This window comes from Podarcis muralis, chromosome 3 (genome assembly GCF_964188315.1).
Source record: "Podarcis muralis chromosome 3, rPodMur119.hap1.1, whole genome shotgun sequence".
Taxonomy (NCBI): Eukaryota; Metazoa; Chordata; class Lepidosauria; order Squamata; family Lacertidae; genus Podarcis; species Podarcis muralis.
The window spans coordinates 46,422,027-46,448,377 of NC_135657.1; the positions used below are offsets into that span (position 1 = coordinate 46,422,027).

General features: G+C 41.8%; 1 protein-coding gene across 5 annotated transcripts in view; it reads right to left on the reverse strand.

Moving 5' to 3' along the window:
- SLC35F3 (solute carrier family 35 member F3) overlaps positions 1-26,351 on the reverse strand; it is a 91,327-nt gene that overhangs the window by 18,699 nt on the left and 46,277 nt on the right. For 3 of the 5 annotated variants that reach the window (XM_028724046.2, XM_028724048.2, XM_028724047.2), the window contains one exon: positions 2,091-2,415. In XM_028724046.2, the coding sequence (XP_028579879.2) occupies positions 2,091-2,415 (325 nt within the window). Of the gene's footprint in view, positions 1-2,090; positions 2,416-14,849; positions 15,283-15,706; positions 15,993-26,351 lie in introns of those variants that run through there. The other 2 variants (XM_028724049.2, XM_028724050.2) reach the window with 2 other exon arrangements.

Here is a 26,351-nt window from a genome sequence, read left to right on the forward strand (position 1 = left end):
GAGCTTGGTATACATCTTGCTCAGTTCTACTACAATGTACTTTTGTTTTACTTTTCTCTAAGCAGTGCAATATTTTTAGATGAGGCAATAGAAGAAAAGGTACTACTCTCTGGATAAAATGCAAAAACAAAGACTGTCCTGGTGAGAAAAATCAGCAGCCAAGTAGCATTTGATTTTTGTTAGACAACATATTAGTAATATGGACATAATGGATGTAATGTATCTGACTAACAATCAGTAAGAAAGTATATACAGAATTTGTCCTAAATTAGGTTAGTTCTTCTGGCTGCTTCCTAGCACTGTTATGCATGTGTTCGGGTAGATCAAGGAAACAGGGATCTCTCACCTATTGAAATCTTTCTAATCTTTGCAGAGCACCTTATTTATATACTGCAGTTCAGGGCTACACAACCTTCCCAAGAAGACTTCACACAATAAGAATAATAAAACCAATAAAAAAGGATAAATTTGCAGTCTCAAAACAATTCAATCCAGGGCCAGAAGTAAAGCAGTAAAACAGCAGCTGTGGTTGAAATTACAACATAAACCTGAGGTTAACCTCAAATTAATTAAAAGTGGATGTAACCAGCCAGGTCTTTAGTCCTTTTTTAAAACCAATTTTTAAAAATTGATTTTCCATAATTTTTAACAAATTGTCACCAAGTCAATACAAATTCAATCCAAATTTAAAAAGCTGACTCCCCCCTGATGTCCCCTCTATTTTCCTCCTTCCTTTGCTGTTCCCAATAAAATAACTTTTCCAACTATCATTTCAAAATACATTCATCCCTTCTCCCTACACCTGTTCAATTACCAATTTCTATGGCTTTTATACATTGTTACAACCTGTCCTCAAAATAGTCGAGTAGAGTAAATACTCTTTTATCTATCTATAATAGTCATTCATCAATTTTGATGGAAATGTTTCAATGTTTTAGAGTCCATTTTAAATCAGTGGGGGAGCTTGGTGCACTTCCCACAGGAGAGTGTTTCATGGTTATGGGGCCACTACTGAGAAGGTCCTGTATCTTGTATCAATCCACCTGATGGACCTTGCTGGCAGGTCCACAAGTAATGTCTCCATGATCAAATAGAGAGAGAGAAATCTGGACTACAAAATATATTGTAGAAACTCAAATCTTATAAAAATGTATAGATCAAATAGGAAAAGGATAAAATATGAAAAAAGTCTCAGCAGATTCTATGCTTTATAAAATGGGAATCCTCTCAGCTGTGTAAGAAAATAATTACTACTACATCACATTCAGATATGTAAATTATTGCTTTAGTTTTCTGTTCTGGTTTATAACACTTTACACTTTATTTATTCCCTTTACACTTTATTTCTGGTTGCACTATGGAACTGTGGCTTTCTGATAGATATACTACCATGTCACACTAATTTTCATACCCACCAGGGGATGTGGTGTGGCATAACAGCAGACATCATTGGACATGGCACCATTGCTCCCCCTTTATGTACATGTGCACTTCTGCTCCCCCAAGAAAATGTCTGGAAAGAACGGCATCCTGGCAAACTGCATCAAATGTCAACAAGCAATTTTTTTTGAGGGGGTGGGGGTGGGGAATAACAGGGTTGCAAATAATATTTTCCTGGAAGCAATTAAAATGTGCGCTAAACTCCCACTAGATTCCACAACTTTTTCAGATGAAGCTTTTACATTGTGTGAAATATCACATAAAACACAAATCTAATCAGGTAAGGAAATGTCAGGGGGGGGGGGAATGGAATAAAATTCTGTCTAAATGCAGGCTGCACTTCTTGAAGACCACTAGAAATATCAAGGGAAGGATACATTGGTGTTATCTGTGTTTGTAGCATGATGTTTTGAAGCAGCAGTAATACTGTCACACTTAAAGACATCTCATTTACATGGACTGTTTCCCCACTGCCAAACCTTTGCTATTTCCCTTTTTATTTCTGTCTCCTTTGACTCATACCCCTCCATTCCTTCTTCTTGTTTATCAAACAATTCCTAATCATATCTTGTAAATATGAAGGAGAATGTAATACAATACCAATGCAGATAACATAAGGCAGCACAAGTAAAGCCATGAATCTGCCTTACCTGTATTTTTGTTGTGGAGACTGTTTTTCAGCTGACTTACAAACATGTCCAATGTAATACAAAGGAAAGAATAAAAAGTTCCAGTTTGTTGCAAACCATGTCAAAGTGAAGGGCGCATCAAATTTCTTAAAGGTCAGTTTTGCTAGCTGGGTTGAACCTGACCAGGAGGAGCAGACGCCAAGCACCACCAATACACCCCAGAAAATTTTCTTAAGCTGGGTCACAGAGCATGTCCAGCAACATCGGCTCCCTCTTCCACCAGCTTCCATCCCAGCTTGTGCCTGGGCTTCTGCTGGGGCTGGGGAATCATGGGAACGCTCATCCCCTGCGGAAAAAGGGAGAAGAGAAGACAAGATATGGATGTTGGAATCAGCAAATAATATTCTGCACAGTTTTATTTTACAAGCAGCAAATCCTGAGCTATTTCATGCATGGTTCTCTACCCAAGTAGAGAATGTGCATGCTATACTTCTAAAGCACACCTGAAGCACTTTTTCTCCTTCAAAGAATTCTAGGCACTGCAGTTTTTTATGGGTTGGTGGGAATGGCCAAACATACAACTATTTAGTTCTAACAGAGAAAGAAAGAAAGAGCCTGAAAAAATAAGAATGAAGGCTAGAATACAATGAGTAAGGATATTACTGCCAAACCAGCCAGCAATCACAATAAATGCAAGTAGGTATTAAAAGAAGACTTATAGACAGTCCAAATGTAATATTTACTATGTGTTTGATTGATTTTATCATTGGAGTACAACCAAAAAACACAACAAAAGAGGAAGGCACCACTATGAGATGTATAAAAAGGTAAAGGTACCCCTGCCCATACGGGCCAGTCGTGACCGACTCTAGGGTTGTGCGCTCATCTCACTCAAGAGGCCGGGAGCCGGCGCCGTCCGAAGACACTTCCGGGTCACATGGGCAGCGTGACGAAGCTGCACTGGTGAGCCAGCACCAGTGCCACACACGGAAACCCCTATAAAGCGGTACCTATTTATCTACTTGCACTTAGAGGTGCTTTCAAACTGCTAGGTGGGCAGGAGCTGGGACCGAACGACGGGAGCTCACCCCGCCGCGGGGATTCAAACCGCCGACCATACGATCAGCAAGTCCTAGGCACTGAGGTTTTACCCACAGCGCCACCCGCTGAGATGTATATCACACCATTAATATACATATTTGAAGAAAAGGAATCCTAGAATTACTAGCAGCAGGTCTTACTGAGCTTTACCTGTAACTCAGACTTTATTGGCTTTGCTCTAGCTGAGTCACTTTTTAAATAATATTTTGAAAGCACCCAGTGAAGTCATGGCCATTTAGGAGCAGAAGGAAATACAATTTCTCTTGAAATTTGCTATACCAATCACAAATCATATATATGCAAACTTTACTTGTCCAAGTGTTACATACAACTCTTCTATGTGCACTTTTCAGCCATGTGTTAAATACACTAGCAAAGTTGTTTACACTGCAGAAATACTGTGACACACAATACTTCAAGTATCACTTTACTGTGAAAATGATCTCACACATCAGGAGTTGAATTCCAAGGATGCTCTTCTGATCTCTTACTGGAAGGAGTAAAGCACATGCCAGACAAAACACACAGCACCATTTTGGGAAGTAGTACCTGGGCTCCCCAAAATGTCTTTCTGTTTGAAGTGAGTGTCATTAAAACTTCCTTACCTACTCAGTAATGGGGGGGGGGGAGTGTTGCCTGTTTCTGATGATATGCTTTCATACCATGGCATAAATACACTTCAGTATCAAATGGATCATCCATCATCCCTATACAGCCTACTGTTTAGCCCCTGGTGTGTAAGACCATCTATGTCAGAGCAGCACAGCCAATGACAGGAATGGAAACTGTGATATCTGGGATTTCTATCAGTACAAGCTTTTGACTCTCTTGCAAGAGTAAAGCATGTCCAACTGTGATACCAGATTAAGTAAGCCAATAGAATCAAGAGAAGTAAACAAGTAGAGGGGATAGAAGCAAGGAAGAAAGAAGAAAGATTCAACCATCTTAGCAAGTATTGCTTGAACTCACTGAACACTAGCCCCTATACAATGAGATAAGAATGGAAGTAGCCTACAAAACCATGGCTTACTCAAATCCAAATCTGACCTCCTACTGTGAATTATTCCTACTATCTTCACCTGATTTGGCATCATAACTGCACTCCAATACAGTTCTCTCTCCTATCTGAAACCTAATTCTTGCCTTCATAAATACATTTTATCACACTGTGGAGGTGTTCATGTAAGCAGATCAGTGCCTTCTGAAGCTTTGTTCTTGGGTTTGCAACTTGTGGTTTGTCTCAAGCAAGACAAACCACGAGATTGGCTTTTGGATGACATGGCTAAAATCACAGCAGTGCAGCAACTGCAGGACTGTGAGAGGAGCACAGCAGCTGTGATCTCCTCTCAGAGAAGCCTCACACTTGTGCACTTGTGCCAAGGCATGGTTTGACTTAGTATTATATGTGAACCTGTCCCCCTCCCTTGTTTTTTGTTCTCCCCTGCCCAATTTCATATTCTTGGGTCATATTAAGCATCTGCCCAATTACCTGATGCTATGGCACATTGCATATTATATTTCTCCCTCTTTGCAATGCCATAGATTTTGATGCAGCCCCTGTAGCACAGGCATGGGAGACCGGCTGTCCTCCAGCTGTTGGATTTCAATATCCAGCAGCAGCAGCCAGCTTGGTCAGGGGTGATGGGAATTGTGGTGCAGCAACTTCTGGAGGGCCACAGATTCCTGCTGCATGTAGTGACGGCAATCAGCACTACTGGTTCTGTGTCATCCTATGCCATCAAAAGACACTATAACTAACAGTAGTAGAAAGAGGATGTGAGCCATGTGTCTGTCTATCCAGATATTTCCAGACATAACATAGGAAAGCTAGCAAAACTATGTTATGCATCCTTTTCTGGCAGTACACTACTGGGCAGGAACATTACTTGCAAAAATAAACATGCTGCCATTGGACTAAACACACTAACCAAAGTGGGAATGGGTGTTTTGAATTATTGTTTCATGTACCCTTGTCTTTGTTTAACAGAGACTTAACAAATGGCCAGCTTTGAGAGTCCTGACTATCTGACTGATTGTATACACACATTGTGGAAGGATTAAGTGCACACGGCAAAAGGAGGGTCCTTTGCCCTTGAATTGTAAGAATCACCAGTAGATGATGTATTTTAACAAAACTGATGAACAGCTTATCCCACAATAAATGTTGAAGAATTCCAGATCCAATGTTGTTTTTAATCAGAGAGGCTAACAGCATCATGAGAGTTGCTTCAGTCAAGTCTATGCGATTAATATTAGATAAACATGAAGTAAGGAGCTTGAAAAGGATCACAGCTAGAGGCTGAGATTCCTGTGCAGAGTTATACAAGAATAAATCCCAGTTAGTAAGCCAGATTTAATAGCAACATAATTAATTTTGTTATTTAGTAACTAGAAGAAAAATCTTAACTACAAAGACAGGATGATGAACACAGAGAGGAGTCTGACATATCTGCGCAAACTTTAAAAAATATATTCTTTTGCCTTAAGAGCTGGATTGGAACTCTCTTAAGTATTCTTGTATATTTAGTGGACACAGGTAAACTGAATGGATAGAACTGAGACTGGGCTTTGCATAGAACTGCAAGCAGGAGAATGAGAAGAGAATGAAAGAGAAAGGAGGATGCCTGGGTTTGTTTGCTTTCTGGGAGGGGTGGGATCAATACTGAATTTATTGTATTGTTTAAAATGCTTGTTTTATTATTAACTGAATTGTATGATTAATGTTTGTTATCAGTAACATCATATTTTTGTTATTAATGTAAGACACAGTCCCATATTAGAAATATTTGAAACAAGATTCCCTAACAGTGAGCCTTTAATTTGAGAATGCCTTAAAAACCCCCACAAATGGAATCTCAGATAAGTTATGTCCATTAATACAACTATTAATGAGAGAGCCAGTGTGGTGTAGTGGTTAAGAGTGGTGGACTCGTAATCTGGGGAACCGGGTTCGTGTCTCCATTCCTCCACATGCAGCTGCTGGGTGACCTTGGGCTAGTCACACTTCTCTGAAGTCTCTCAGCCCCACTCACCTCACAGAGTGTTTGTTGTGGGGGAGGAAGGTAAAGGAGATTGTTGGCCACTTTGAGACTCCTTTGGGTAGTGATAAAGCGGGATATCAAATCCAAACTCTAACTATTTCTGAAGAACATTCCACACAGTATGCAAGTACACTTTTTACATTTCATTTGACATATAGCATCACTTACTAGGGAGACCATTAAAACTGCATCAAAAACTTTCAGTATTTGTCATTATACTTTCTAAAATCACCACTATTACTATTCTTTAATTGGTGCCACATAGCAGTCAGAAGATCTATTTGACTGAATCTTTATTTATCATGGAAAGCAAAAATTTCAAACACTCTACAGGTGGCATCTTTAACAGAACAGACAACAGGAAGTACTAGGACTGCCATATTTTGAAGAGCAAAAAAAGAGGACACTGTGATGGCCATTCAAAGCAAATAAATGCAATTTGTCTCAAATTTTACCCCTGAAAAAGAGGATGTGTCCTGGAAAAAGAGAACACATGGCAACATAGTACAAACTCAGCAAGATACATATGGATGGCCAGTAATAGATTCTCTACCTAATTTAAGGAAAACCATTAGTTGCATTGATGCAACTAATTTCGAAGGGCAGCTTAGGAAGGTCTATTTGGAACAAAGAAATGGCAGACAAAAACGGTTTGTATACACCAGCCACCTCTCATTCTCTTTACAGGTTTCCCAGAAAGAAAGGAAGAGTCATTGGTTACAATATGTATGTGTGTAACATGTACAACACAAGAATTTAATTGAGTTGTTCTCTTGTTCCGAGTTTCGTTTGTAAACAGTGTTTGAAGTACTAGCTCTTGATAAATCAAACAGTGGTTACTTGATCAGCCCCATGGGAGATTGTATAAATCTGCACTTATTATCCAGGATTAATTAAATAGCTGCTGTGTGTTTATGAAGAAGCAAAGTTGATTTAAATATCACTAATGCTCTCCAGCTTAGAATAAAGAACACTGAAGACAAAGAGTAGAGCTTCTTGTTTTGGCTGAGATAAACAAAATCTGGGACCTATTGCCCTCATTTTAGATTGGGGGAAAATACAAAAAGTTTACAGTTGTAGACGATACAATGGGTGAGAAGTACTCGGGTAGATATCTCAGAATAATAAAATAAGGCTTTGTCAATATGCTATTGGGAAATAAAATGGGAATCTTTGTGGAAAGATTGATGAAATAAAGATGCACAGTGAATTGGGAGCTTCAGGATGAGGATGAAAAACAGCTATAAAACTGAACTAATAATGAAACTTGGATGATGATAAAGGGATATATTTGGCATGAAGCTCAAATGCACAACAACAAAAATAATAAGAGACTGTGTGTCAGGAAGGAAAATCAGAACTAATTTCTTTTTCATTTACGGTAATATGTTTCAACTGCTTGTGGAAGTTATGTGTGTTACCAAAGTTTACACACACTCTCTCTTATGTGTGAACACTCACTGATGCTAAGCCTCAGGGGACAACAGTTAGTCTTCTTATTTCACACAGTGTAAGGATGCCGAGTCTCTCAAGCCAGGTGACCCAGCAGTGAGGCTCCAGTGTCTTGTTGTCTGTCTCACCAAGACAGTATGTCTTCTGAAAAGAGTGCAGGCTGACCTGTGTTGTTTAAAGGTGACACCTGGATAGCATTACAAGCCCTAGCAGTTGACTCAGCACCTTATCAGGAGACCCAGGCAACCAATGTATAAAACCTCAGCTTGATCTTTTAGCATCTTGGTTCCTAGTGAGATCAATGTGCCAGACTAAGCGCCTGCTCAGCACCCTTTCCTATATTCTGCCTTTGCAACTTGACCACCTGCCTTCTTTTTACTACTCTGCTTGCTCTGGCACATCTGCTTGTTGGCTGCTGTCTCTGTAACCTAACCTTTGCCAGTCTTGGCGGCTTGCCTTTGGCCTCCACCTAGCTGATGGTTGGTTCCTTTCTAACTTTGGCTTCTGATCCTGTTAACAGTCAGGATGCAATTCCCCAGTGAATCCTGACACAGAACCCCATTTCAAGACCTTAAAAGTATCTGTTTAAGGGAAAGAAGTACAAACAGAGTTCTGGATTTATAAATAAGCAACAACTTTCGACAAAGGTGCTTTCCTAAGCACTATAAGTCTCACTGCAATTTATTTTACAATACACTGCTGATAACGGTATAGTAATGCAAAATGCAAAGCTAGGCATGCTATTCGAACCCTGTGGGAGGGTAAGTGGCTTAGAGTTGGAAAATGATGGTGGTGGGGAACCATATTACCCCTCTCCCCATATTTAACCCACTCTAAAAATCTCCTTTCTTGAAAGTTTTTTTAAAGGTGTTGAGGTCTCTTACATGCATTCACATGTAACTCACTGCTAGTCCCACATAAACTACTTTGATGATGTCAAAAGACACAGAGTTAATTTATAACAGTTCTTTTTTCCCTTCCAATGCAGCATCTGACCATTATGGGCTTACATACAGAACCCCAAGCATTAGTAAACTCAGACTGTTTTACAGTCATCAAGTTCTTAACAAGAATCAAGCCCAATGTGAAAAAGTGAATCGCATAGAAAATCTAGCTGTATTTTAGGCACAAAGAGATAGTAGGAGCACAACCAAACCATTTGCCATGTGAGAAAGAGCTACTATATATTGCCCTCACCCCAAAGGTAAAAATATTTAAAGTATTACTACATGTCACCCCAATTTCCATGAGCGGTGAGAGATTCCATGATTTGCAGGCACACTTTCCAGAGTCTGTGTTCCCTTTTGGGAAAATAGGGCACAGCAGAGACGATGGTGTCTTTTTGATATATGGTTTTATTTACACATATGTACAACCTGCATCTAGATGGAGGGAGTGCAGAGCATTCACATCCTATGAGGGTCTGGCTTTCCCCATAAGGGCAGCATCAGATTCCAAGGACAGCAAAAAGCCATATTCTGTGTCTCTTTGTTCCAGCCTGTCATCCCCAGTTCAGTTGGAGTTCTGCCCCTCCTTCTCCCTGCTAACAGACTCCAAGGACTTCCCCCACGGCCTATGTCATTCAAAGGTGAAGCCCTAAACCTGGCCTCTCTGCCTGTGCCCATTAGCATGCAGCAAAGGGCCCCCTCAAATATTCATAAGAGTGTGAAGCACTGATTTACCGGCACTTAATTATTCATAGAGATAACCCCAACTAACAACAGGCAGAACCAAGAGCAGGTAGTAAACTTCTACACTTTGTTTTCTCCTTGTTATTCTCTATCAGTGACATTTTAAACACAGCAACACTTGAAAGTGGTGAGTAATCTCACAAACCAGGTGGTTTCCTGGGTCAATGCTGATCTGATTCCCATAGTCAGATGGGTAGTAAAGCTAAATTTCCCAGGAGCTAAATATCTAATATCTAATCTAATGTCAGGTAATGACAACTGGAAGGAGTGCAGAGAGAAGAAATGCCATTGTGCATCTCCAGCAGCACAACCAGATGCCTTCATCAGCCCCAGGTGCGACAAAACATGTCTCTCCCATATTAGTCTCTACAGTCACAGCAAGCGCTGTAACCTACTAACAATTTGACTTCTCCCCCCTCCATTATCTCCCAAGACATATGGATGCCAACCAACCAAAGATGTCAGATAAAGAGAATCTCCCAACTAAAGTTCCTATAGCTAGACTTCATTAATACTTCAAGGTACCAGATGAGCCATAGAGAAGTGGAGGGTAATTGTTCAGTACTAGAAGTACTAGGAGAGCCAGTGTGGAGTAATGATTAGGGTGTTGGACAATGACCTAGGAGACTAGGGTTCAAATCTCCACTCAGGCATGAAGCTCACAGGGTGACCTTGGGGCAGTCACCATCTCTTAGCCTAACCTGCCTCACAGGGCTGATGAGAGGATGAAGTGGGGGGTGGGGGAGAGAACCATGTATGCCACCTTGGGCTCCTTGGAAGATAAAGATGGTCTATAAATTTAATAAATAAATAAAATAAACAAAGTTCATTTAAACTTTTTTTTTTAACATTTAGAAAATCCTTAAAGAAGCAATATCCCAAGCAAAAGGAAGATTGATAATTTATTTCAAGCCACGTTCCCCAGGACTTGTCACTGATAAGAAGAATGATAGAAAAGGAATGGCTTTTTGATAAATCAAGGAGGGCAAACCTCCTTAATAATAAATATATATTTTTAATTAAAGTTCGGATGTCTTCATATGCCACATTTTAATGCTACTGCATGATGGCAGGTGCTGTAGGACAGCAATTCTTCACCAAGAACTTGAAACCTCTTTTAAATCAGTTCTGTTGTTGTCTGCTGATGCTGTTTTTAATCTTTGTAAACTATTTTAAGAAAAAATATCCCAAGCTAAATAAATAAAGGTATTTCAAATCAATGTGCAGAAATCCTACAATAGGAGCATTATTTTTGGCAGACATAGCCGGAAACTGAGTTGTGATAGTAAGGGAGACAATATGAATTGCAGGTTGTATATTGCTCACATTTTTCTAGTGACTGCACCTGAGACTGCAATTCTATCTATGCACAATTATCTGGGAGTAAGCACCATTTAACTCAATGGGGCTTACTTCCAAGTAGACATGCATGACATTATGCTGTACAAAAATGATTTCCAGCCTGTGTTATGGGAAACCCCAGGGTTTCTCAATTAGAATATCAATAATGGTGGGGAGTTTCTCTGAAGGACAGTTTGTCCACAACTACTGCAATGTGAAAGCACCACAGAAGACATTGGGCCTGTTTTAGGATATACCTGAAAAAAATGAATATAAATTCTGTGGTGGACAAACTAATCTTGAAAATGTTTCCACCAAGACAGAAATATTGATGGCCATTGGAAGAAATTGGAAGAAATCACTAAAGACTGAGGAGCTTTAGAATTTCCGCCTACTGTGATCTAGGGGCAAATATTCATTGTGGAGTAAGTAGAAATCTGAAAATAATGAGCAGGAAAATGTAAGAGAGCACAAAGCTTTTAGACAGTTGTTTCATCCCCCTTCCCATGTGGTGTCCCACATGAAGGGACACCAAGCCTAAATTTTGAAGCAGCTTCAATATATATAATGTGCTACAGAGGTAGACACACACACACAAAGACTACACTTGCTGCCTTGAAGAATAATGCACAGGTATGTGAAGTGGTGGTTTTACAGGCTCAGTGGGTATTGAGGAATAATTTGAAATGGCAGTTGTGTACTGGAAAGAGCAGGACATTCTCATCTCCCTTTGGGGACACAGAAGGTACTGTACAAGCAAAGAGAGGGAAATGCTTGAAGGCATTAAAGGCATGCATATCAATGAAAGATTCCTCCAGGCAGTCCATCTGGTAGGTGCCACATCCATTCAGGTTCCAGTTCCTCTGTCTAGAACTGGATCAATCTTACAATGGCCATGGGAGGGGCAACCAGTGAAGCAGCTGCTGACTTCCTGATAAGTTCCTACTGCAGAATCCTAAGCATTTCCATTCTAGCACCATTCTAGTGAGAAAAACTACCACCATAATAGCTTCATGCTTTTGCTGAGGTGAAATAGGACAGAGTACATGAACCTTCTTCCCTCTTGAAGCAAATCATCCCTCAAGCAACCTCTTCACTCATATTTGACATGGGTGGCACTGTGGTCTAAACCACAGAGCCTAGGGCTTGCCGATCGAAAGGTCAGCAGTTCAAATCCCCACGACGGGGTGAGCTCTTGTTGTTCGGTCCCAGGTCCTGCCCACCTAGCAGTTCGAAAGCATGTCAAAGTGCAAGTAGATAAATAGGTACCGCTCCAGCGGGAAGGTAAATGGCGGCTTAGTCATGCTGGCCACATGACCTGGAAGCTGTATGCTGGCTCCCTCGGCCAATAAAGCAAGATGAGCGCCGCAACCCCAGAGTTGTTTGCGACTGGACCTAAGGTCAGGGGTCCCTTTACCTTTACACGAACCTTCTTCCCTCTTGAAGCAAATCATCCCTCAAGCAACCTCTTCACTCATATTTTCCAGGAAGAAAAATATACTGTTGATAAAATTTTGTACACTGTGTGAAATAACAAGAGTAGCACATTGATTGATAGAAGAAATTGTCAAAAAGCTTTTAAATTCTGCATATTAAGCAGTAATTAAATGTGCCTGAAGTAATTAAATGTGCCTAAATTCCACAGATCCTGAAGTTATTCATTACTGAGTTTCTATTTTTAGCTTTGGAACCTGGGGGGTGGGCAGCTTACTCATGATTACAGTGTCACCCATGATTACAATGGCAGCAGGATTTGGACTTACAACAACTAAAGATGTCAGGTACTTACTAGCTCAGTTCAGTGCCTGGAGGATGTTGAAACAGTACTAGACAAATTCATGGATGTCTATATTACCTTCTGTATCAGAGGTAGTACATCTCTGAATACCAGTTGCTGGGGACCACAAGCAAGAGAGTGTTATTGTCCTGCTTTTGGCCTTTTCATTGGTATCTGGCTGGCATGTTGGACTACACAGGCCTTTGGTTTGATCTAGCAGAACTCTTCCTATGTTTGGTATTGGAAAGTTAGCCACTAACCAATGCCAACACACACAAATGCCACGTGAATACAATTCAAGTTGCAGAACACAGAGAAAAACCACAACGTTCTGACATAACTATGAAGCTGACCATTCAAAAAGTGACAATACGACTCTTCCCATTTTTCTTACCTTTAATCTCTATGGCCATGGAAGAGTTCTTAGTATTGTGATGAGACAAAAAAGAACACTTGTTTCCAGCCCAGTGAAGCTTAAAAATTCTCTTTCTTACAACACTGTCCTGTACCTGTCTACTCAGAAATAATAATCTCCACTGAATACAATGGGAATTATTCCCAGTTATATTTACTGTATTTTTTGCTCTATAAGACTCACTTTTCCCCTCCTAAAAAGTAAGGGGGAATGTGTGTGCGTCTTGTGGAGCGAATGCAGGCTGCGCAGCTATCCCAGAAGCCAGAACAGCAAGAGGGATTGCTGCTTTCACTGCACAGCAATCCCTCTTGCTGTTTTGGCTTCTGAGATTCAGAATATTTTTTTTCTTGTTTTCCTCCTCCAAAAACTAGGTGCGTCTTGTGGTCTGGTGCGTCTTATAGAGCGAAAAATACGGTATATGATTGCATCTGGGAATAATCCCTGTTGAACTCAAAAGGACTTGCTTCTGAATAGACAAATGTTAACAAATGTTCCTTATTTGTTTTCAGCAATGACTTACTTTCTACGTGCTAATCTAGTTTTGCTTCTTTAAACACTCAAAGATAAATTATCGTGGTTTCTATTCCACCCTCTAGCCGTGCAGTACAAGACCTACATATAAGCTACCTCTGTCCTTGTTTCTGTACATTCCAGTTTTTTCCTTCGAGAAGTTATCCTTTCTTGAATTCTCTCACTTCGTCATTGTCTCTTTTACCAACCATTTCTTAACTACAAAAGCACTTCATCAATAAATAACTTGTATAGAAAGGCTGCAAAATACTCTTCAGAGATTTTCAGGAAATGATGGGAAAGACATTGGGGAGGGGAATACTGTAGTTACATGAGGTTTTTTGTTGTTGTTGTTTAAATACAATGGAGTGAGTCAGACTAAAGGGTCCATCAAGTCCCTGGCAACTCAAATTACATTTACAGCCCTACGTACCTTTTCACGCTAGGAGTAAGTCACAGTGAAATAAATAAAACTTACTTCTGACTCAAGACATGTAGAGTTAGGGTTGCAAGGCTCAAACCTTTTCTTACTCTCTCCCGAGTCATGTCCCTGCCTCCCCCAACATTATAATCTGACCCATTCTTTTTTTCTGATTTCCTTACTCTTAAAGTCTACTATTACTAGTTTCAATTATTCATCGCTTTATACCAAAGAAAAATGAAGACTCTAAGCAATTTAGAACATGGAAAAAAATACAAAACAGTTAAAGCAGTTAAAAGCCAGGTAACAACAACGAATAAACAAAAACACAGTAAACAAGATTTCTTGAAGTGCTCCTCCAGCCACAGGGGTGCCAGCTTCGTGCACACAGTTGATCACATGATGCAGTGCAGGCACACCATTTGAATGGCAATGCTCATCAACTTTGGAGGGGCCCAGCGCCCTCAAATATTTTATGGGGGGGGCGGGGTGGGAGAAGGGACCTCGGCCCCTAGGAGTTGGCTCCTATGTCTAGCCATATAGTAAAAAGGTCAAACCTCACCCCACCCTATGCTTCTAGCGGCAGAATCAGCACTTTCCACCACAGTTGCAACAGTTAACTTTTCCCCTTGGCCCCTCTATCTTCTTCTTCGCCTTTCATAATGTCCATCTTTCTCTTTCCCTTCGCCATCCCTGATTCACCCATGCACCCCTCCCCCCCCCCTTCACAGGCGCCCTTCAGCTTCTTCCTCCTGCCCGAGGCTTGAGAGCATCTCCTTCTCCCCGCCCGGGCTTTTCACGGGCTGTTCTCGCGACGCCCCTCTTCTCCCAGCTCCCTGTATCCACGGCACAGGCCGGCCAGCCTCTGAAAGCCAACTTCCAAGTTCAGCCGTGCGGTTGCCTCAGCTCAGCAGAGCATCTCTCGGAACTGCTGCTGCCGCTGCTGCTGCAGCCCAACTTGAAATACGGCAAGGCTCCCCTGCCAACGACTGGCACCATCCATCTGCCTGGCTCGAACGGGTCCTTTTTACCTGGCATCACAGCTGCTTCACAGACTTCGGTGAGCCCAGGCGACCCGACGCCTTCTCATAAAATTGCGGGCAGAGTTTGGGCTTCGCCTATATCCAGACCCGCATCCTCCGCCCGGAAGCGTTTCCAGAAAGCTCTCCCCTCTCCCCAAAAGGACCAGGACACCGGAGGAGACAGTGCTTAAAGGAAGGCGAGAGCGCAGCAGCCCGAGGGCAGCATCTTTGGCTGGCGGCGAAACGCAACAGAAGGACGCGGAGTTTCTTCCTCGGAATGGATGCCCGCCAAAATTACCTCACATCTTCTCTCCACCCAAACCCCGAAGCGGAGCGTTATGATGCTCCATCTCCCACCGGTGACGCCGGGCGACGTGGGCTGCGCCCCTGCCAATGCACCAAGTTCCCTCAGGCGCCCCCGGGTCCTTCCCGTCCGGAGGAAACGCCTCGTACCTGACGAGAGAACTTATTGCGGCGAGGGGGCTCCCGCTCCGCTCACTTTTCTCCCGAGGGAGAGAAGAGCCGGAGGAGACGGGCATCCCCAAAGCCCGCATTGGCGAAAGCTCCCTTCTGAGGGAGTCCAGCGCCCCCTCCTCCCTCTCCCGCGCCCTTCGCCGGCACAGCGGCGGAGACTGCAGCAGGCGAAGCAGCCCGCCGCTCAGCCCCGCGTCCCCTCAGCCCCGCCACGCCCGCCGCCGTCCAGCCGCCGCAGAGCAGGTGTTCAGCTTCCCAGCGCAACCCTCCCCGAAGGAGCTCGGCGCGGCCCGGCGCCGGCGGGAATGCCGCGTTCCCAAGGCTCGTCTCGCCCTCGAGGAAGCCCGCTCGGAGCACTAGTTTTGCTGCAGAGGCTGGCGCGCCGAAATTACCTTCCACTTTGGTGAGAGTCAGCACGGGGCTGTTGCAGGCGCTGAGAGGGGCGACCCTGGCCGAGTGTTTCTTCATGATGAGCCCTTCCGCCAGTAAGAGCCCGTCAGCCGAGCGCCTACATCCTGACGCCGGCTGGAGCTGAGCGCTCGGCTCCCCGGCCCGCTATCAGCCCGCCTCGGCGGCAGCCTGCCTGCCTGCCTGCCTGGCTCGCCCGGCCTCGCGTACCTTCTGCTGCTACTGCAGCAGCTTCTCGCCGCCTCCTCGCCCGCACGCTCTCCTTTACTTGCAGCAAACAAAACGTCACCAGCCCAGCCATCCCCTCCGCCCACCCTCCCTCCACCGGCGGCGGGGCTGGAGCGCCGGGCTCTTCCACAACACGCTCAGGGAAAGGCTGTCCCCGTTAACAGCCGCAGTTTAGCCTTGGCTGGGTATTCCCGCAAGCGCCCAGAAGGACCGACGAGTTCCTTCCAGGCCCAGCAGAAGAGAACGAGTCCTCAGAGGCAGCTGCGAGGCTTAGAGTTTGTCTCGCCTGTTAATCTCTGCAGTAGGTTAGCCCTTGCTATCAGGCTGATCCAGAAACTGTAAGGTTCGCCTGAGAAGCTGAGTTCCACGAGGGCAGGGATACTTTGCAATCCATTAGAATGCCTCAATGTAACACTATCCAAGGTACATAGTTGGTGTTCTTCCAATTCACGTATGTATGGTAGGCGTAGTCTTCGCTGAGATATTCGGTAGCTGCTTAAGTGTGTGGCCTTATCTCTGAACGCAATAAAAATGGAACCTTTTACTGTATTTGCACAACCAGTTTCTAAGTAGACCACTCTCATTCCAAAATGAAATCATCTTTAAGCAATTCAATATGTTCATAAAGGCGGTTTTTCTGTAACTAGCTGTTTAATTAACACTTTAGTGGAGCCAACACACTTACTGCACTTAGATCCAACTCTGAAGCAATTATGCTTGCAAAAAAAAAAAAAAAGGTTTCCCATAGCTGCCTCTGCTTCTTCCATGTATTTACAAGCACACAGTTTTACTCGCGCCTTGTTTCCATGCACACCTGTTGCAAGATGGGCATATGAGCCCCATTGTGAGATTTCCCCACAGCTTCAGTGTGCCTCTGTTTATACAGTACTAGCATCATGTGAGAAGATGAACTGTGTGGGATCCCTGACTCCACATGATCAACAGCCCACTGGGATGAAAAAAAGATTTCTTAGCAGAAATCTGAAATTTATTTGAAATTGTATATCTTTTCTTATTGGGAATTTTTATTTTTGCAATCCAGTCTTTTTTAATATATATATAATTACAAAATAGAAAGCAAAAACTACAGCATTGCTCCGTTCTTCAAACCTAACAGTTTCAAAGATACCATAGGAATTTTTTTGTTTTTGTGGGGTGGGGGGATCCATGTTGTTGTTTTTACATAAAATCCAGCAACAGTTTTTTCCACTGGGCTCCAATTAACAAGGCGCCTGCTGGTTGCATTCCTCTGTGCTGCTGTTCCTACTTCAGACAGTTGTCTGTCCCCCTTGTGGTTGGAGTTTCCAAATAGCAGCTGAAAAACTAAAGTAAACAAATGCAAGAAAATGAAGTAAAGCCACAGCCAGCAGCATGTCAGAAAGGTTGTGGCCAGCAAATGAAATGCTGGTATGTGAGGAGATCAGTCCTTTATACATGCAGCAACTAAATTTTAAAGCCAATGTGTTCACACTATAGAGCAAGAATAGTGGCACAGATCCATTTACAGATATTCATGAAGTATGTAAGGTTCAAAATCCTTTCTTGGAGATCTTTCAGGGAGGACTATTTTTCCTACTGGTACTGCAAAGATCAGTATTTCCTAACACACATAGCTGTCAACTTACAGATTTGAAAATAAGGGACCAGCAGCCTTGAAAATAAGGGATCAGCAGCCAAAATAAGGGACCTGCAGCCTCACCTGTTCCAGGCACTCCAGTCTTCCTGTCCTCCTGCAGTCTGGTCAAACTCATGCTGGTAGCTCGAGAACACTGTCCAACCAACTTTGTAACCAGAGGTTCAACTGAATACAATCTGAATCACATGCACCACAAGGCCTATGCAGCCTCAATTTAAGATGGCTCCCCGGCCTGGCTTTGCACTGCAAAGTTTGCAGCAGCACGTGCAACAAAATGGCGTCCAGCATTCAAAAAACCCCTCAGCTTGCATTAACTAGCCACACACAAGGCATGCAAGCTCCACCCCCCAGTCATTCTTAGACTTCTTATTGGGTGAGCAACACAGCCAAGCAACACAGCTGGAGCCTCCCTGGCCGGCAGGGAGGGAGGGAGAGGAGCTGCTTCCTTTGAAATTTAAGGGACATTTAAGGGACATCCATCAATAAGGGACAGCATCGGGACATGGCGCTGGAATAAGGGACTGTCCCTTCAAATAAGGGACACTTGACAGCTATGCTAACACATCATAACTGGTATTGAGGTAGCAACAGCAGCAGCAGCATGCTTAAACTATTCTTATTTAATCACCTTCCACATATATGTCTCAATACAATGTACAAAGGAACAAGGGCACTCTATGGAATGTGAGCACCAGCATCCAAGCCACCTGTTGCCACCTATTCCACTAGTAGTTTAGACCATATTATAAGGAGTGGGTGTCTAATATCAGCAACTAACTTATCACCATTGCCAATTTTTATCTGTACTTCATAATTCTTGACATGTCAGATTAATTTTTTTGAAGTTAGTTGTAATGATAGGACTAGTCGCTGATCACAGGGCAGAGATGCATATGGTGAGATAAATGTATGCTGTGCAGAATTTCTGGATCCCCTCTTTGCAAAACCAGCCCCATTCCCTGTGCTAGCCAGTAAGCCACCTTTGTGGCTCTGCTTGTCTTCCATTGCTTTACAGGGAGCTGCTATGGGTCTTGGGAGTGTGCAGCACATAACCCACTTCCCCATCTTTGAAGAACAAGATGCAGTGAAGTACAGTGGTGCCCCGCAAGACGAATGCCTCGCAAGACAAAAAACTCGCTAGACGAAAGGTTTTTTCATTCGCGATTTGCCTCGCAAGACGAATTCCCCTATGGGCTTGCTTCGCAAGACGAAAACGTCTCGCGAGTTTGTTAAGCCGTTTAAACCGTGCTTCGCAAGAAGAAAAATTCGCTAGACAGCAAAAATTGCGGAACGAATTAATTTCGTCTTGCGGGGCACCACTGTAATTAACAATGAGCTTAAACTAAGTTAAATCACTTTAATGGGACTGTGGCTCAGGCTGTTCGCCAATGTAGACGTAACAGTAGGAAACTGCTTGCAAAAATAGTAAACTACTCAGGAAGTAGTCACCATTTTCTAAATAAGATCATCATACATAAAATATTGATATCACACACTTCTCCATTGTCTTCTGAGACAGTTGGTTGCCAACATATTTGATAATTATCTTATGGTCATAATCTTTCTTTCTTTTAAAAATGAGTGTACTTTTTATTTAACGCCTCTTCTGATTATGAGACCACATATATTATGATTTCAAATATTCATTCAGCTAACTAGTGCTGTCCCTGTGTTGTATATTAATTTATAAAAGGAAGGAGACAAAGGAAGGGTTAGCACACAAACTTTACAATACAAAAGGTCTTATATTTTACCAGTGGCATCTCCAATTAAAAGGATCAGGCATGATGATTTGCATTCTTGACACTGGTCTTATTTAAAAAATGACTGGACATAAGAAAGTAAAGAGATTTTTCCCCTCCATGTGCTGTCCATACATATCCTTATTCTTCCCAAATAATGTTGTAGTACCACAGTGATTCATGATTTCTGCAGTCTCACAACCTCTCTAACTCTAGCAGTCACTTCAATTTTACTTTTTGATTATGACAATTACTGAATCATTAGTTCTTCAGAATTGCATTATATACCAGGATAAATTGCATGCAAGCATCACTGTCATCAAGAAAGGGTATGCTGCATTATTTAAGTGAAAAAATACTGAGGTGGGTGGATGGGTGGGTGGGTGGGTGGGTGGGTGGGTGGGTGGGTGGGTGGGATAGAGGGACAGACAGACAGATGATAGGAATTATCATTCATTTTTTGGGAAAGGATAATGAAATTGTATTATTTTCTGTATCAAAGTATGCAATGGAGAAAGCATGTGCCAATCAATAAGTGAAGCGCAGCTACTATTCAACATCAATACAGCAATTCTTCTACAGTATATTATAACGCAAGTCGTGACAAAAGGGATCCTGAGAAAGCTTTTAACAACTCACATTGAATGAACACAGTGCTATCATTTTTTAAAAATAACAACAACCTTAAGATCTTTTCATATTCCAACTATCATATTTGTTACACAAACATTCTTCTGTATACAAGACTAACATTCAGTGTGATGGATACACAGTTGAAGCCAGCCACACACAGGACCATCCCAAGACATTTTGTCTCAGGTGAAGGACAAGAGGACACTCTCTCCTAATTCAGAAGCTGACCAGACTGGCAATTGAATCTAATGCCAACACTGATTATGGGATGGGACAGCATCCCTCAGCCCACCTGATGCAGCATGCTAAGCTAGGAGGCCACGTGGCAACAGAACAGAATTACCAGGGGCTCAGGAGACATAACCACGGGCTGTTCCTAAGCATCTACCACCTGAGGTGGCTGCCTCACTCTGCCTAATCATAGGGTTATGATCAAGATGGCCTGATCAGTAACAAAAGGTTCACATTTTGCCTGTAATACTACAAAGCTGGCACCGTCAGTCACTGATTGGTTGTATATCCTTGTTCCCGCAGTAAGCTGTATACATGGGAGGAGAAGGAAACAATATTCCAGATGTATAGGAAAAATGTGTTTCACACTTGGGAACATAATGGTGGTTTTAGACATGCAGAAGTTGCAGCAGAATCCAAAGACCAAATCGACCACCAGGCTCCAACAGCTAGCACACTTCCCTGGCTATCTCTAAGTTTATATTTTCTCTCCATCCTGCTACTAGGAGTCCTGTCTTCTTCAAGCATCCACCTCCCACTCCTTCTCCAACCTATTGCTCCATTTAATGCCACCTTCCTGTGCTTCTCCTCAATCTCCTTTCTCTTTATACACTGGAATATAAAAATACATTTGAACTATCAAAATCTTGTCACTCTGAAAACCTGCTTTATATACCAGAATGATGGCATAAAAACTGTGGGAAAATATGAATCACACAGACAGCATGATTGTTGCTTTGCCTGCTTGGTGCATGACTCAGTAAGAAGCATTGTAACGTATTAACAGCTGCCTTAGTGCTGCTTGAATGCTGGCAGAGAAGCTTAACAACACAGAGTTTTAAAATACTAACTTAAAGATTTATGCATGACCTCCTTAAAAACTTGCATCAGCAAAGCAGTCAACATAATGCATGTATTGTTTAAGGACCAGACTCAGTTGTGCTCAGTGAATTATCATGTTAGACACCAGCAGAATTAGGCATTCTAGATTCAACAATAATAAACCTGAATACTGCATTCATCTGAAATTTCAGCTTAGCTTTTTTCCAGCATGGAAGCTGCCCTTAGGTGCTAAGCATATGGTAAATTACACTGTTCCCAACACTGACAGAATGGATGAGGTTTCCATACCATTAGCCAAATATTCAAAAGGATTGGAGATGGGTTATAATATCCATAAAATGAAGGCAGGATATACAGGCAATAAGTCCTGCTACATTTACAACAAATACTTCATAGTACAACCTTTTGCTGTCAAAACTTAGGTTTTCACTAAATACTAAAGAGCCAGTAACTTCTTACCATCAGACTCAACTGAAATTAATTATTACTTAGATAAGTCTAATTTTTATTTTGATTAAATATTCTATATTATATTATTTTGATTATATATTCTATTTATATTTTAATTATATATATTGTGGTGTTTTATGTTGAACTTGTTCTGTGAACCACCCTGAGACCTCTGGTATATAAATTTAATAAATAATAATAATAAAAAATGCACAGTAGTTTTTGCTCAGCCATCTGTGACCAGGAAGTTGCTTTGTGGATTCAAATACATATTTTGGATACATAAAACTAGCAAGAGCTAGGGAGCCATCCACACCAGTTTAGTATTCATTCCATATTTTTGTCAGTTCTACAACTCTATGTCATGTGCAAATGCAACTCACAACATAGGAAGCTGCTTTGGCCCATCTTGCTGTGTATTGTCCACACTGAGTGGCAGCAGCTCTCCAGGGTTCCAGATGGGGGACATTGCCAACTCTACCTGGAGAAGCTGGGGATTAAACTAGGGACCTTCTGCAAAGCAGATGCTCTACAGCCTTTCCTCATGAGCTGATTTGGAAGCCAACTGTTGTGGTTGCCCACAAAGGACTCTGGCCCAGCAGGTCTCAGTATAATAAGAAAAGTGAATGAATCTTGTACTGCTTTGTCATTTTATTATAAATTTGCATAAGATACTATAACTTTGCATAAGATATCTATTAATATATTATGCAAATAGCTCTGGGAAATTGTTCTGACTACACATAAAAAGTTGTATAGCAATCTTTATTTTTTAAAAACCAGGTATAGCTTGAACTTTTAATACTGGTATTGATAACTGAAATGGGCTGCAGACAGAACTGTATAACCCCACTTTTTTTTAACTGCACTGAACCTGAGGAAAGCATTCCATGTCACTCAGAAGCTCACATACCACATTATGAACTGTCATCCTGATGAAGGTGTTGTTTTATTATCCTTGAACTTTCTTGTTCTTCAACATGTGATCTTAAAAGTTCTACTTTAGCTAGGTATTTACCACTTAACACACCTTTTTTCAGAATTTTGCACAGGTTTAGAGTTTGAAATTCCCATATAAAACTATCTCTCTCTCTGTTCTTCTCCTCAGATTATTTGGTTGATTTATCTCTGAGAAAATCTTACTCATTTTGCATGCAGAGGATTGAAAAAAAGGTCTAAATAGTTGTTGCTTTAAAAATTTAGCCTGTTGACATTTTCAGCTTGGTGTACGGAACCTCAGTCAGAATGTAGTCCTCCAGGGATATCTGTCTGGCTCTCAGGACTCTGCCTGAGCCATGTCCCTTCTACAGGCCACACCTCTCACTGGACATGGGACTACATAATAACACCTACGCTTTTTCAGCTGCACTGGCCATGAGTTCATTTCCAAGCTCAGTTCAAATGCTAGTTTTGACCTTTAAAGCCCTTCACTGCTTGGGACATAAAACCTCAAGGACCACTTGCTTGCGCACAGGGGCATCGTGTGAGTAGGTGCCAGGAGGCTGTGGCCCATGGCACAAATTTTTGTGGGAGTGTGAACCAGGCACCCCCCATAGGGGTCCCCAGTGCAGCATGGTGCTCCTCTCCACCTGCCAAGGGCTGCGTTGGCCTGCTTGGCTCCCTGCTGTGTCGCCCTGCTTTGTTCCAGTGGAGGTGGGGTCGCTCTGCCAGCATTGGCAGCGAGGGTTGGGATGCTGCCTCCCCCACCAGGTACACACACACCCCCTGGGCACCAACAACTGATGCTACGCTGCTGCCTCCATATGTGTCTACCTGTAACACCAAGGCCCTTCTTTGGGTGCTCCCATTATGGCAGCTATCTACAGGGGAAAGGGCCCACTCAGTGGTGGCACCCTGACACTGGATCCCTCTCCCTGAGGAGGTTCACCTTAATGTAAATTGGATGACCTTTTTATTTCCCCAGCCTTTAAAATCCTCTCTATGCTGCTTAGGTTTTTTTTTTTTTAAATTCCATTTACTCTTTTCATGCGTTTCTTTTATATTTAAATGTTTTCATGTTTTCGTTTCATTTGCTTTATCATAATTTCATACCCTCCAACTTTCTCTGATGAAAATAGGGACATCCTATTCAATAATAATAATAATAATGATAATGGCAATAATTTTATTATTTATACCCCACCCACCTGACTGGGTTGCCCCAGCCACTGTGGGTGGCTTTCAACATATATAAGAACATAATAAAACATTTAAAAAATTTTTTTAAAAAAACTTCCCTATACAGGGTTACCTTCAGGTGTCTTCTAAAGGCTATATACTTATCTCCTTGGCTTGGAGGTCACATAATTCCATAACCTCCAACATTTCTCTGATGAAAATAGAGACGTCCTAAGGAAAAGTGGGACATTCCAGGATCAAATTAGAAACCGGGATGGCTTCTGTAAATCCGGTACTGTCCCTGGAATATAGATATACATGGAGGGTCTGTAATTTAACTTATTGAGTTAGCCATTCTGGGAACTTTTTGGAGGGTGGGCTATAAAATAAATAAATAAAACAAACCAGGTATATAGGTGTCCACAAACAAAACACAATGACCTGAAGAACTAAGTACTGTACTCCTGTTGCAAAGGTTGCTAAGATTCAGTGTAACAGCCCATACTTTCTCTACAATTTAAAGCCTTGACAAATCAAGGATGGACACATCATATTAAAAACAACCATGAAAGCAGTTTCAGGTATGTTCTCATTTCCTCTCTGCTGAACAGCAAGCATTAGTACTGTGCTTTCATTATTTTTTACCTTGGACCTCTAGCCTTTAGGGAAACCCTACAGTGCAAATCCAGAACACCTCTTTTATTTTGGAGACAGTTTCTGCTATATTATTTGTAAGAGCAGCTGCTGAGAAATGAAATTTATGCAGAGAAGCTTTATTGCATTATGTCTAAGTTTAATATTGAATTCTGAAGACTGGCCTGATTAGAAAAGAACAAGACGTCATTTTTAATTTCCAACTGCTCATTCCACAGAAGCCACAGTGGGAGACCGGAATTAATATATTTTTTACTACCGAAATGCAGTCAGACTGCAGAACATAGCCTATTTCAGGACTGTGCTGGTTGTTACAGTTTAGTTTTCAAATAAGATTTTTGTCCAATGCATGACAAACTGAAAATCTATTTTAGAGACAGCCAGGTACCTTTAAGGACATGTTGTATTATAATCATGTACACATACCTTCCCAACTGGATGTCAAGGTAGTTATAAAATCTGTGTGTATACATTCCCAAACTGTGTATTTTGTTTGATCAATTAATTTGTATACATCATAGAACTCCAAATTAGCTTTAATTGTACAACCTGAATTCGCTGGTAATTGAATCCCACCTGGGAAGGCTACTCATGATGAGTAGATTCAAGAGATGACTGCAGGCTGCTACATGCAGCAAATCCTTTATCAGCTATTAGATACATCCTTTATGGTAAACTGATCCAATGTTCCTTGCAATGTCGATTCAGACGTTACACTGAATATTGTGGGGAAATAGGTACTTCTTTAATCAGAGACTTACTTTTCCTGTAACAAAACAACTCCACCCACAATGTGAAGGAAAGTATACTAGCATAAGACATTTGATTTCATGACTATACCTTCAATTAACTCCCTGTTATACATTAATTTGACTGCAAAACACAACCAAGTTATTCCAGAAAAATGACTTATCAGCAATTCTTAACTTTTTTTGCGACATCATTGCTTTAACTACCAAACAAATGAAAAAAAGAGAAAAAGCTATCTACAGATTAGCAAGTGCAAAAGCACTAAACATGAGGGCATATCATTGGATGAAGGGCAGTATAGGAATTTAATAAATAAAAATGTATTAAAATGTTCAGGTGATAACTCTAAAATTATAGCACATGATCAGTGTTATATATTACATATATTCATCCCTTAATCCATGCTCCCTCTGCAACTGCTTTCCTAGTATTGAAGACCTTCAGAGAAGTTCATTAGATATCTCACTGATCGTCTTAAAATGAACTTCAGAGTAATTAAAGGATCCATTATTTGACTAGTAGCCTAATTATAAAGTCCCATTGACTAACTACAGTGTACATTTATAAAAGTCTTTCTAAAGAGAAGTTAACAAAGCTGCTGCCTATATATACCGTTTGCAACACCTGAATCACCTGCAAGTGCTAATCTCATAATAATCATTGCATCAGTTAATGGGAGCCTTGCAGCATGTAGCTGCCTTAGACCTTAAGTGCTGCTGATACTCTAATTCTACTTATTAATGGAGGCTGCAGAACGAGCTCTTTAACACTTGACAACCTACCCAGCTTTGAAATTGCATTAGTGCAGCAGAACGCCTAGGGTTCAGGCAACTTGGGATGCAGCAATTGCCATGGGGCATCTTGCCAGATACAAGGTCTTGCACAAGTTAAATGTGGGCACAGAGGATAAATCAGTCAGGAATAATGCAGAACACAATCTTATTCATTTCAACAGGATCAGCACCCCCCCCCCTTTATGCTATGTTGAAATGCAATGCTCTTTAACCTCGTTAAGGCTTAGGTACATTAAAACCAATTAACTCAGAGTGTACCAAGCCTGGTCAGGTTAAGAAACAGAAAGCAGTGGTGCACTGCTGGTGGGAGTGCCACAACTGACCCAGTGCATCTATGCAACCTCACCACCACTCTGCTATTGGTAGAAAGCCTGTACTCAGTTGTGCACTAGACCAGTAGACGTATGCTCCTCCTGTGCATATGATGGAAGCTGAACTATGGAGCAAATACAGTGGTACCTCGGGTTACCTACGCTTCAGATTACATACGCTTCAGGTTACACACTCCACTAACCCAGAAATAGTGCTTCAGGTTAAGAACTTTGTTTCA